The 10,141-nt window shown below is 38.6% G+C and overlaps 1 protein-coding gene across 1 annotated transcript; it reads left to right on the top strand.

Annotated features, from left to right (window-relative positions):
* Positions 1-324: 324 nt before the first annotated feature.
* atad1a (ATPase family AAA domain containing 1a) lies at positions 325-9,279 on the top strand. The gene is made up of 10 exons (XM_086169707.1): positions 325-396; positions 1,240-1,434; positions 1,580-1,678; positions 1,786-1,906; positions 2,651-2,851; positions 3,911-4,017; positions 4,091-4,180; positions 5,252-5,302; positions 5,481-5,650; positions 7,589-9,279. Exons 2-10 carry the CDS (start codon positions 1,267-1,269, stop codon positions 7,713-7,715), a joined length of 1,134 nt encoding a protein of 377 aa, XP_086025833.1. The 5' UTR covers positions 325-396; positions 1,240-1,266; the 3' UTR covers positions 7,716-9,279.
* Positions 9,280-10,141: the final 862 nt, after the last annotated feature.

Raw genomic sequence — 10,141 nt, 5'->3', positions numbered from 1 at the left:
CCTTTTGCTGCTTTTACGAAGGACATGTATTGGAGAAGATAATGAGGTATTTACTTGCAGGTTTAAGGGGGCAGATGTATAACTAAATTATCTAAAAGGTCTTGAATACGTCAATATCATATTACCGTCAACACTGCATTACATTAACTGTGAAAGCAGGTCAACAGATTTCATACTTCGCTGGCAGTATGTTCATGGATGCTGTCCATGGTCCTGATCCGTCGGGACGCGCAAGCTGCGCTATCTCGTGGTTGGTTGCTGCACTAACTAACGTCCTAGGATGAAATCTAACATCGGAACTCAAGCGCTTGTTTCTACCCGGAACACTTACTGTGATGCACCGGGGATCCTGTCGCTTTCTCAATATTGTTTTCGTTCTCTTTTTTTTTTTATTTGGTAAGTGTGATTATACAATATTGCTTGGTGAAAATTTTTAGGGTATAAAATAGATTTAGCGTGTCAGCTAAATAAGTTTTCTGTTGAGCCATTCTGTAAGCTATTTAATTGCCGGCGGTGGTTGTGTTAGCTTCGTATTAGCTACCTTGATGTGTAGCATGACAACAAACAATTTTGAGTCAGTTAACTACTTGTATCTTCGCCAAATAGCTTTCGGAGCTGAAAAGCAGTGCAACGCTAAATTTTTCCGTGCAACTGTCATTGTAATTGTTTTAACTCATCGAAAGAGAAGAAAAATAGTGAATTCAATTGAAATTAGACGCAACGGTACACCGGCATTGGCACTACGTATCAAAAGGTGCAAAAGGTTTATATCTTCACGGAATAATTTTGAGGTAATGTCAACATCAGGGAAATCCTCCTTTACAAGAAACATTTGTCTTTTTCAAATCACCCAGAGAAAGATTGTAAGGTCACTCAAACAGCACGCAAACGTACCTTGTGAACTGGGCACTTCCTACCACTATATTTGTGCGATACGATACTATACTATACTATACTTAACTACTATACGTTGTAATTTTAGGGGCACTTCATCTTTGGTGTTCATTTGAACGGACAAAAAAAAGAAGTGTTGGGGCGAAGGTTCAATCATGTCTTTAAGTAGTTTTAGTCAAATGTAAGGATCTGTTTTGTTGCATTAATTGCCTAATCCATTACAAGCAAAATTTTCCAGTCCTTCTAAAACATCAACAGTTCTGTTCTTTCTACCATGCTGTGGAGTGTAATGTGGAGTGTAACCTTATGTTTTTTGGTTCATGTGCACCCTATCTACTAATTCAGCCAATGGACTGACATCAGCTGGCAAAGATGCTGGATGTTCCAAGAGATGCCCTGCTGAGGCCATTATCCAGGAATGAAGTGGTGGGCTTGCTTGTCAGGCTGACTATTTTTGGTGCTGCCACTTACTACAGCATAAAATGGGTTGTGGATGCAATGGACCCCACCTCCAAACAGAAAAGCCAGGCTAAGAAAAGGGTAAATGTGAAGCATAAGCACTCAATTTAAACACTCAAATAATATTACAACTGAGGCAGACATTTCAAAGCTCAGCCAGGTCATTAGATGTTAAAGAATAAATAAAGCAACATGTCCTTAGCCCATTTGTGTCTTGTATCCCAAGGCAGAGCAGCTGATGAAGCGGATTGGTGTGGAGGGTGTTAAACTTACAGAGTATGAGATGAACATTGCGTCTCACCTCGTTGACCCGCAAACAATGAAGGTGACAGCTATAATTTCTGGTCTTCGGCATCAAGTAGAACAAGTTTCACCCCTGGGGCTCTTGTAAGGAAAAAATCTCGGCATTTACAGCACTGTGTCTTCCTGCAGGTGACCTGGAGAGATATTGCAGGTCTGGATGAGATTATCAGCGAGCTACAGGACACAGTTATTCTTCCTTTTCAGAAAAGACACCTTTTAGCTGGATCCAGGCTGTTTCAGCCTCCTAAAGGTATTACAACAATCAACAACAAAGAACTAGACTCAATACTTGATACTGTAATATATGTATTTCACCTAAGAATTTAAGACAAACAAATGATGACCTTGTTACTGATCTGTAAAGGAATTAAAACAATTCTATTAATCACAGTTGCATCCGAAGTATTCTGAAAGAATAGGTTACATGATGTATATTTTTGTATATTTTGAAATTAAACTTGATGTTGTGATTTTTGAGTCTTTTGACTAATCTACTGAATTTTCTTTACTGTTAGACTTATATGTTGAGTTTCTGTACAGAGGAGGGAAAGTGAATGTATTGGTAGACGAATGCTGCCAAGCAGGAGATCTAGGGGAAGACCAAAGAGAAGATTTATGCATGTAGAGAAAAACAGGATATGAAGTTAGGTGGTGTGAGAGAGGAGGATACAGAGAATAGGGTTAGATGGAGAGAGTTGATTTGGTGTGGCGACCCCTGAAGGGAAAAGCCGAAAAGAAGAAGAGTAATATGTTAAGTATATTTCCATCTCAAGGAACTCCTCAAAAAAGTTTTGAGGAAAAAAAACAACAAGATTTAAAGCTGTGCTAAACATTTTTAATGCTTTTCAGAAAATACTAAATGCTAAACATTGTGTTTTTAAAGATTAAGAAAATACTAATATTTATATTGAATAAGTATCAGTGTGACATGTCAATCAAACTGGGACTCTTAATTGTTTCGAACTTGATATGTTCTTATATTTTGTTGTTGAAGGAGTTTTATTGTTTGGCCCACCGGGATGTGGAAAGACAATGATTGCCAAGGCAACAGCCAAAGCCTCTGGCTGCAAGTTTATCAACCTTCAGGCTTCCACGCTGACAGATATGTGGTACGGTGAATCGCAGAAGCTAACCGCTGCCGTCTTCTCTTTGGCTGTCAAAATCCAGCCCTGTATTATCTTCATTGATGAGATGGGTGAGTGTTTCTGTTTTTCAAAGATACAGTATAGATATGAATACATATATATCTTTATAAGGATTTGAATAATTCTGATGATGGAAGAGAGGCTTGAACTGCAATGGTACTGGAACATGAAAAAACTATGTACAAGGTTCACTGTCATGTGGTTTCAAGGGAGTTTGAATGTGGTTCACAAAATATGTGATGACAAACTGTAATTTGCTACTGTACGCACAGTTTAGAATAATGTATAGAAAACCCTTTGACTTCAACTTTATTGTTTTTGTCATGTTTCTATGCAATAGTAGATCTTTGTCAGGAAAGTTGAAATCAACTCTTCATACAATAGATTACCATTTATTAATGGTAATACTGCAAAGTTTGTATTCCTGTTCCTTTGTTTGTATTCCTTTGTGGAAGATAGAGTGACAGGATAAACACACTATATATATGTGTGTGTTTGTGTATGTATATTTATGTACGTGCATGAAGTATTAGAATAAAGCATCACATTTACTAATTATAACTTTGCATGTAACTTTATCTTTCATAGTTTACAAACTCTATGGCTATATCTGAGCTTAAAACCACAAATACCAGTTTCACAAGTGTCTTATTAAAAATATGGACAATATTAATCTCAAGAGCAATATTCAACACTATTAAGGTTTTTTTTCTAACATTAGCATCCCCTGATAGAATTTCCATTCATGTAATTCATATTGATAAGAAACTAATTACGTACAGTCAGCTTATGTCCAATATGCAGATATGCTCACACACTTTGATTAGTGACTGAAAAATTGAGATTGCTTGAGATGGAATGAGTTTCTTTCCTCTGCCGTGTCTGTTCTTGACGGCTGCTCCCTCACTCTGCACCAGGATATAACAAACAGGCTAGAATCCATTCTTCCCCAATCCATAGGCTGAGAAAAACAACCGGCTAGTTCTGTTTCTCCCCAATGGGATAATCCAAAGTGATTTCAATATCTTGTTTGTGTTTCAGCAGAGATGTGATTTTGAAGTACCCTTGCCCTTTTTTATTTTTTTTATTCTCGTTGTTTTGTTTTTCAGAGTCCTTTTTGAGGAATCGCTCCAGCCTAGATCATGAGGCCACTGCTATGATGAAAGCCCAGTTCATGAGCCTGTGGGATGGCCTGGATACCTCCTCAACAACTCAAGTAACATGAACTATACTATACCTAGGTCTGCTTCTCCAAGCATATGTTCACTGAATAATCCTCTCAACTGTAGGTAATGGTCATGGGCGCAACCAATCGACCGCAGGATGTGGATCCAGCGATTCTGCGCCGAATGCCCACCACTTTTCACGTTGGACTACCAGTAAGAAAATAAGTTCTCGCAGAGCAGCCAGCAGGCTTACTTTTTACTGTCAGCTGAACATGTGTGGCCATGAGCCTATTGAGAGTAGCTAGAATAAATGAGTATGCTAAATTACTCATCATCAAAAGTATGCAAAAAATGTAATTAAACATGTATTACTTCTCAAGTTTGTCTTAAAGTAGCAAAGAGGTGGCATGGTATAAATGAAAAGTCGGGAAAAATAGAATGTCAGACTCATGTTCAGATACATGATCAGATACATGTTTGTACCAACCGAGTCTGGTGGCTTGTGTGAGTTCTTATCACCCCTGTGTATTGTTGACTGACTGGATTATTAGATTTGAAAAGACGAAGGATGGCTCACAGCACAAAGTGCATCAGTCAATATGTTGGGGAGCAGGCAGTCGCACAAACACGGAAAATAAGGTGATGATAAATAAAATAGCCTCTAATATGCATATTCAGCAAATCTCTGGCCGTCCTTGCAGTCCCACTTGTTTGCTCATTTTCATTAAGCCTCAATCGAGGCTTCTATTTCATGTTAAACATTAGTAGTCAAGAGAACAGAAATACAGGAAAAGAAATATAGCAGAAGCAAAGAATTTACATAAAACATGACATAATTAGCAGTTGAATAAAAACAATTTTAGGAGCCTTCAAAAAAATCATAGGTATTTGTTGTATTGTTTTATTGCTCTGCTTTGCATCCCTTACTTTCATTTCCGCTATTGTTCCTAATTATACATAAAGTCAAGTGCATGTTTTGTAGTCTGCTTGAGTCAGATAGCTTTGGTGTCTGTCCATACCTAAAAACATACATAATCTCCCCCTCTTTGCAATTACATTTGAACAGGGTTTCGAAGGACGTGACGTAGATTGCATTACATCTTGTCTTTATGTTTTATTGATACTTTTTTTCTTTCTGACATTTGCTTCCTTAATTTGAAAACAGGTCAAAGACCAATTAAGATTAAATGACACTTACGCTAACTGATGTTCTTTAGCTTCTTTATTGATTGTTATATACATTTTTTCTCTCTTATACGGACCTCATTCCTTTTATTTTTGCAGAACACAAGGCAAAGGCAGGAGATCCTGCGGCTAATTTTGGCAGGAGAAAATGTAAGATGTCATTTATTTTCTCTGCCATTTAAGACTTGACGATTTCCCCCGTTGTTTCCTCCCATCAATGGTTTTGCAGCTATGTTTTTGGTGAAAAAGTAACCAAGTACGTCATCACGTCTGAGTTGCATTTGCAGAGGGATTCAGCTCGGTTCTTTTCCCGCTTTCTCTTCATCAGCTGAGCAGCACCGTTAATCTGAAGGAGATCGCAGAGAAAACGGACGGCTATTCTGGCAGCGACCTGCGGGAGCTCTGCCGTGACGCCGCTATGTATCGCGTTCGAGACTATGTCCGAAAGGAGCAAATGAGGCAGATCGCTCAGCAGCTACAGGACAGTGAGGAGGAGAAGTATGAGTCATTACTCCCACTACATTTCAGAGTTCTTGTGTCAACTGAGCTGCTATCTGTTTAACTGCCCCTAAACAGGCTGAGGTTAGACAGGTGCGAGCTCTGAAAGGTTTTTTCAATGTTTTTGAGGGACGTAAAGTGGTACACAATGTACTAAATATATTCAATTAATTATTGCAATTTTATTTTTATTTTCTCAAATATGTATTCTTTATCACCTCAGAAGTATTGAGACTGTAATGGAACAAGACTTCACGCTCACACATTTTTTAAAAACCTTCCACCCTTTTCAGGGAGCTGTAAACACGTTTGAAGCTGCATTCACAAAACCTCTGACACTCCAGAAATCAATTGCATCAAAAATAGCTTTATCTGTGTAACAAATCAAACCATGTTATCTGAAAGAACACAAAGCATTCCCTATAGATAAGATGGAAAATAATAGTTCAGGACATGTAGATCCTAAACAAACAAAAAAAAAAAACAATAAATGTCATCCAAGTGACCAACTTGGCACGCTTGACACTCGGATCAGATTCGGCCTTGGCATGATTCTTCACACTGCTGTCACTGCGGGCCAGTTCCAGAGAGATCGCTAGAGATACAGCTGTCAGTGCCAGCAGACTAAAACACTTATTCCAATGACATATTCCTTTATCAGGATTCAGTGGTAAGTAGCGCCCCAAACTTTGACATAAAAAGACAATCCTGTCTACTCATACTCCTCCTGGTCGGCTGTAAATATGTCATCCCCAAAATCATGCAGTAAATCTAAACCACCCAGTTGAGTGACAAAAAATTGGCTCCTGTGCCACCCTGGCAACCAGGCAGGGTGACAAAGGAGACCACCCTTCTATAAAGGTTTATTAAACCTTCTATAGGTAGAGCTAGATATTGTTTATTGTTTTGTGCTTTGCTACAAAAAGACTGTGCTACAACAGAAAATCCTCGTAAAATACTGTCAGTAAGCAGTAAACAGTCAGTACCAAACAAGCCTATTTGAATGCACCTCCTCCATGTAGTTCTTTGACCTTGCAAAGTTCCACTCAGAAGGCAGTCGTGCATGGGCAGTCACTTCACGTGCTCTGTGTCGTGTTGGAGTACACAGTGGATGACTTCGTGATGGAAAGGCTGGCCACTTGATTTCCTCACACACATTTTGCCTTAAAGGACTGCTGGATTCTCTGATCACGGTGATCTTGATCTGAAGGACCACCGCAGCCACAAGAGCCTCTCGCTGCTGCCAGACCTTCACGCTCACTTACCATTCCATGACTAGACAATCAGGGAAATGTGCAGTTCCAAAAATATACGGGACGTAAAACAATAAACTATTTATATTGTCAAAGTGACACACCAAAACATTTATCCCCAACATCCTCTTGTTTCCCGGTGGCTTTCAGCACAGAATGTATGTTTTGGCAGTTGGCTGTAACTAAACCATTTGCACTTTAATTGCATTAGAAAAGACCGAATTGTATTAAGTGTGCAAGAAAGAACCTTAAAAAAAGAGTCAATGAGATATTCAAAAGATATCTGGTTATATTCCCCTGTTATAATTGATTTATGATCACATTATACATAGACATACAATGGATAATCGTTTTTTGTTGTTTTTTTACAACTGTTACTCCCTTGGTTTTATCATATCAGCAACTGTGAACTTTGATGTCGCTCCAGCCTGGGACTGATTAATCATGTTATTAAACTATTTTATTGTCATGGGTAATAAATTTAATAATTTGCCCTGCACTTTCTTCATGACTGAATTGATAGTGAATGTTGAAGTCCATAAATATGTGCCTCTAAATATTGCAGAGCATATTTTGTTCATCGGTGTCAGATAAATTGTTCATACATGATGTAGTAATACATTTTTTACAAAGATATTATGCATGTCTGCATAGTCATGCCATTTCTAACCGTGTGTTTCTTCAGGCCTGTGGATGAGGAGCAGCTGCGTCCCGTCACCCAGCTGGACCTCCTTTTTGGTCTGGACAAGATGAAAATATCGAAACGGGTCACAGCCACCACGCCCAGCACCTCTGAGGTCCCTCTGGACTAAACACCCGCCTCCATTGCTATTGCTTTTATCCCTCCTGCAGGTGTGCTCACCTGGTTGAACTGAGACTGTGAATTCGGCAAAGACAAGCCTGAAGCAGCCATATGTCTGAGGAACGTATTTATCCCCGCTTGGGGGTTTCTGAGCATGCTCATGGTCTGGACAGCCCAGCTAAAGAAACAGTTGCAATATTTCTACAACACTTCATGCTTTGGACAGGTTTTAGCAAGAGTCCGTGCCATGACAATTTGTGAGAAATCCCCCTTTTTCTTGAACTTTGAACAAAAAAACATCTAAAGCCACTTCTAGTAACACACCAGAGCAGAGAAAGTACAATAAATGTGAGCCATTAATCTTTGTCAGAAATCTTTAGCTAGGATTTCCTAGCTTTTAGTGTCATCAGTCTTCTTGATAAGGACTTCAAATGCGTCTAACATTCCTGTGTTTTTAGATATGTTTTCTTAGAATTAATTCAAGCCTGCTTCTTAAAGTACCTGCATGTGGCAAAGACTCAGTTTGCATGAGTCTGATAACTAGCCATCAGTGCACCATTTTATCTTTGCAGTCGCTTGTTTTTCATCTCGAAATCTCACCCAGCTCATAGTTATCAGCTGAAACTTGTTAGTGTCTTCAGAACCTTATTCATGTTGGAATTTCATATGCTCAGATCCCCTGAGGTTTTTTTTTTCTTCTTGAGATTTCAAGATATTTATATAATTATCTGGAAAACAATGTGTAGTTTTCCAGAGATAAGACAGTAATGTAAGGGCGATCCAGTGATAAGTATCCCTGCTTCCCTTAGATAATGACACGGTTAATTTTGGATCTCTCATGCTGAGTCTTAGTTTTCTAACATTAAGGACACAACGGCAATCCTTGAAATCCTTGCATACTTTTCACTCTGTTACCTCAAAACTTTTGCACATGAATTCTAAGCCTTCCCTCAAGTGAAACAACCTTTTTTGTGTCAGTAGTTGTGCTGCCAGTCCACGTCCAGTCAAATGTGTGTCAAACAAGCTCCACATGGTGGCAGTGTAGCCTCATCGCCATCTTGCACGCTGCAAGCAGAATATTTCCATGACAATTAAAACCCCCCACCTGCACTGATTAGTGATTTTTGTTGTATGTCGCAGTTTTTCAACATCAATATCTCTTCATTTGAGTACCTCAGGCACAGTTTGTTTTATTTTTTATATTGTTATTTTTCTTTAATGGTGATTGTCATGTGGTTTCCTCTTTTTCTATAAAAAGTCACTGTTACGCGTCATTGCCTGTAACATCAATGTCAGGTATATGGCAAAGTCTGTGTATTTCTTTGAATACTGACCCTTTATTTTGTTCAAATAAGTTTACATCAACTTTGCAAACATGATGTATATGTAAACATGTACTGTACACGGTGTATTTATTCAATTACACTGAAGAATATATTGATTGTCTTTCTGTGGTGAAGTTCATAAGATGTAGTAGTTACATCTTACATTGTTCTACCTACCTAACGTTCTAGTGGGTTAGTTGTTGACTCTTAAAATAAATAACTGTGGGAGCTGAATCAACGCGACGAGGTTCTAAATTGTTCTTGTACATCCGGCAAGCATTTAGGCGCCCGTTAGTAGCCCTTTGTCTCGAATCAATTGCTTCCTCTCTGCTCAGTTGCTGTTTATGCTCTCTATCTATTTCTGGTATTTTGACAATAGGCCTCAAGCGTCACAATATCTCTGCTCACTAGCGAAAAAACTACTGTATTAACAGTGAGAGATGTGGTAAAGGGCTGGTCAGGGGGGTCATATGTGATGAACTCAAATTTATCCACTCAAGGCAAAATCATTAAATCATCAAAAGCCCTCAGGGTGTACATTTCTGAAACTGACTTTACCCACTTAATTTCAAACCATGCCTCATCTGAGTGTTGACTCATGGACAACACCACTGTCTTTTCAGTTTCATTCCTCACACTTTTTAGCAGTTAAAGGTACGTATGAAATTGTTACTTTGGAAAAAAAAAAATTGAATTATTTAAATTTCAATTTGTCAAAGGAATCTTCAGTGATGCTGCATCACAATCATTTTACCTTGACACTTTTCAATGCTGTGAGAATGCAAATGACTTTGAGTATTAAATCCGTTTTTTAGTAATGGTTGGAATGAAAACATTGCTCAGAAATCACTTAATTGCTACACATAGCTCACAGTAATCTTAGTGTTGTAACAGTAAATCTGCTTTAATTGATGTGAGCACAGTGCATTACAGTGTCTATGTGAAAGGAAAGTACATGCTGTATGTGTTTGTGGAGTGACAGTGGTGGCATTCATCCAAGTTTGGTAAAGGCCAAAATAAAGGATATGTTTAAAACTAGCCCTTCAATGACATGATGAAAAATTGAAAATGTTTTGCTTTTGAGGTAGCGAACAAAAGGCTCCTCGAGACA

The sequence above is a fragment of the Fistularia commersonii genome, chromosome 22 (genome assembly GCF_037954325.1).
Source record: "Fistularia commersonii isolate RoL2024-O1a breed Wild chromosome 22, RoL_Fcom_v1.0, whole genome shotgun sequence".
NCBI classification, from domain to species: domain Eukaryota; kingdom Metazoa; phylum Chordata; class Actinopteri; order Syngnathiformes; family Fistulariidae; genus Fistularia; species Fistularia commersonii.
This window is presented reverse-complemented; position numbering and strand designations above follow the sequence as displayed.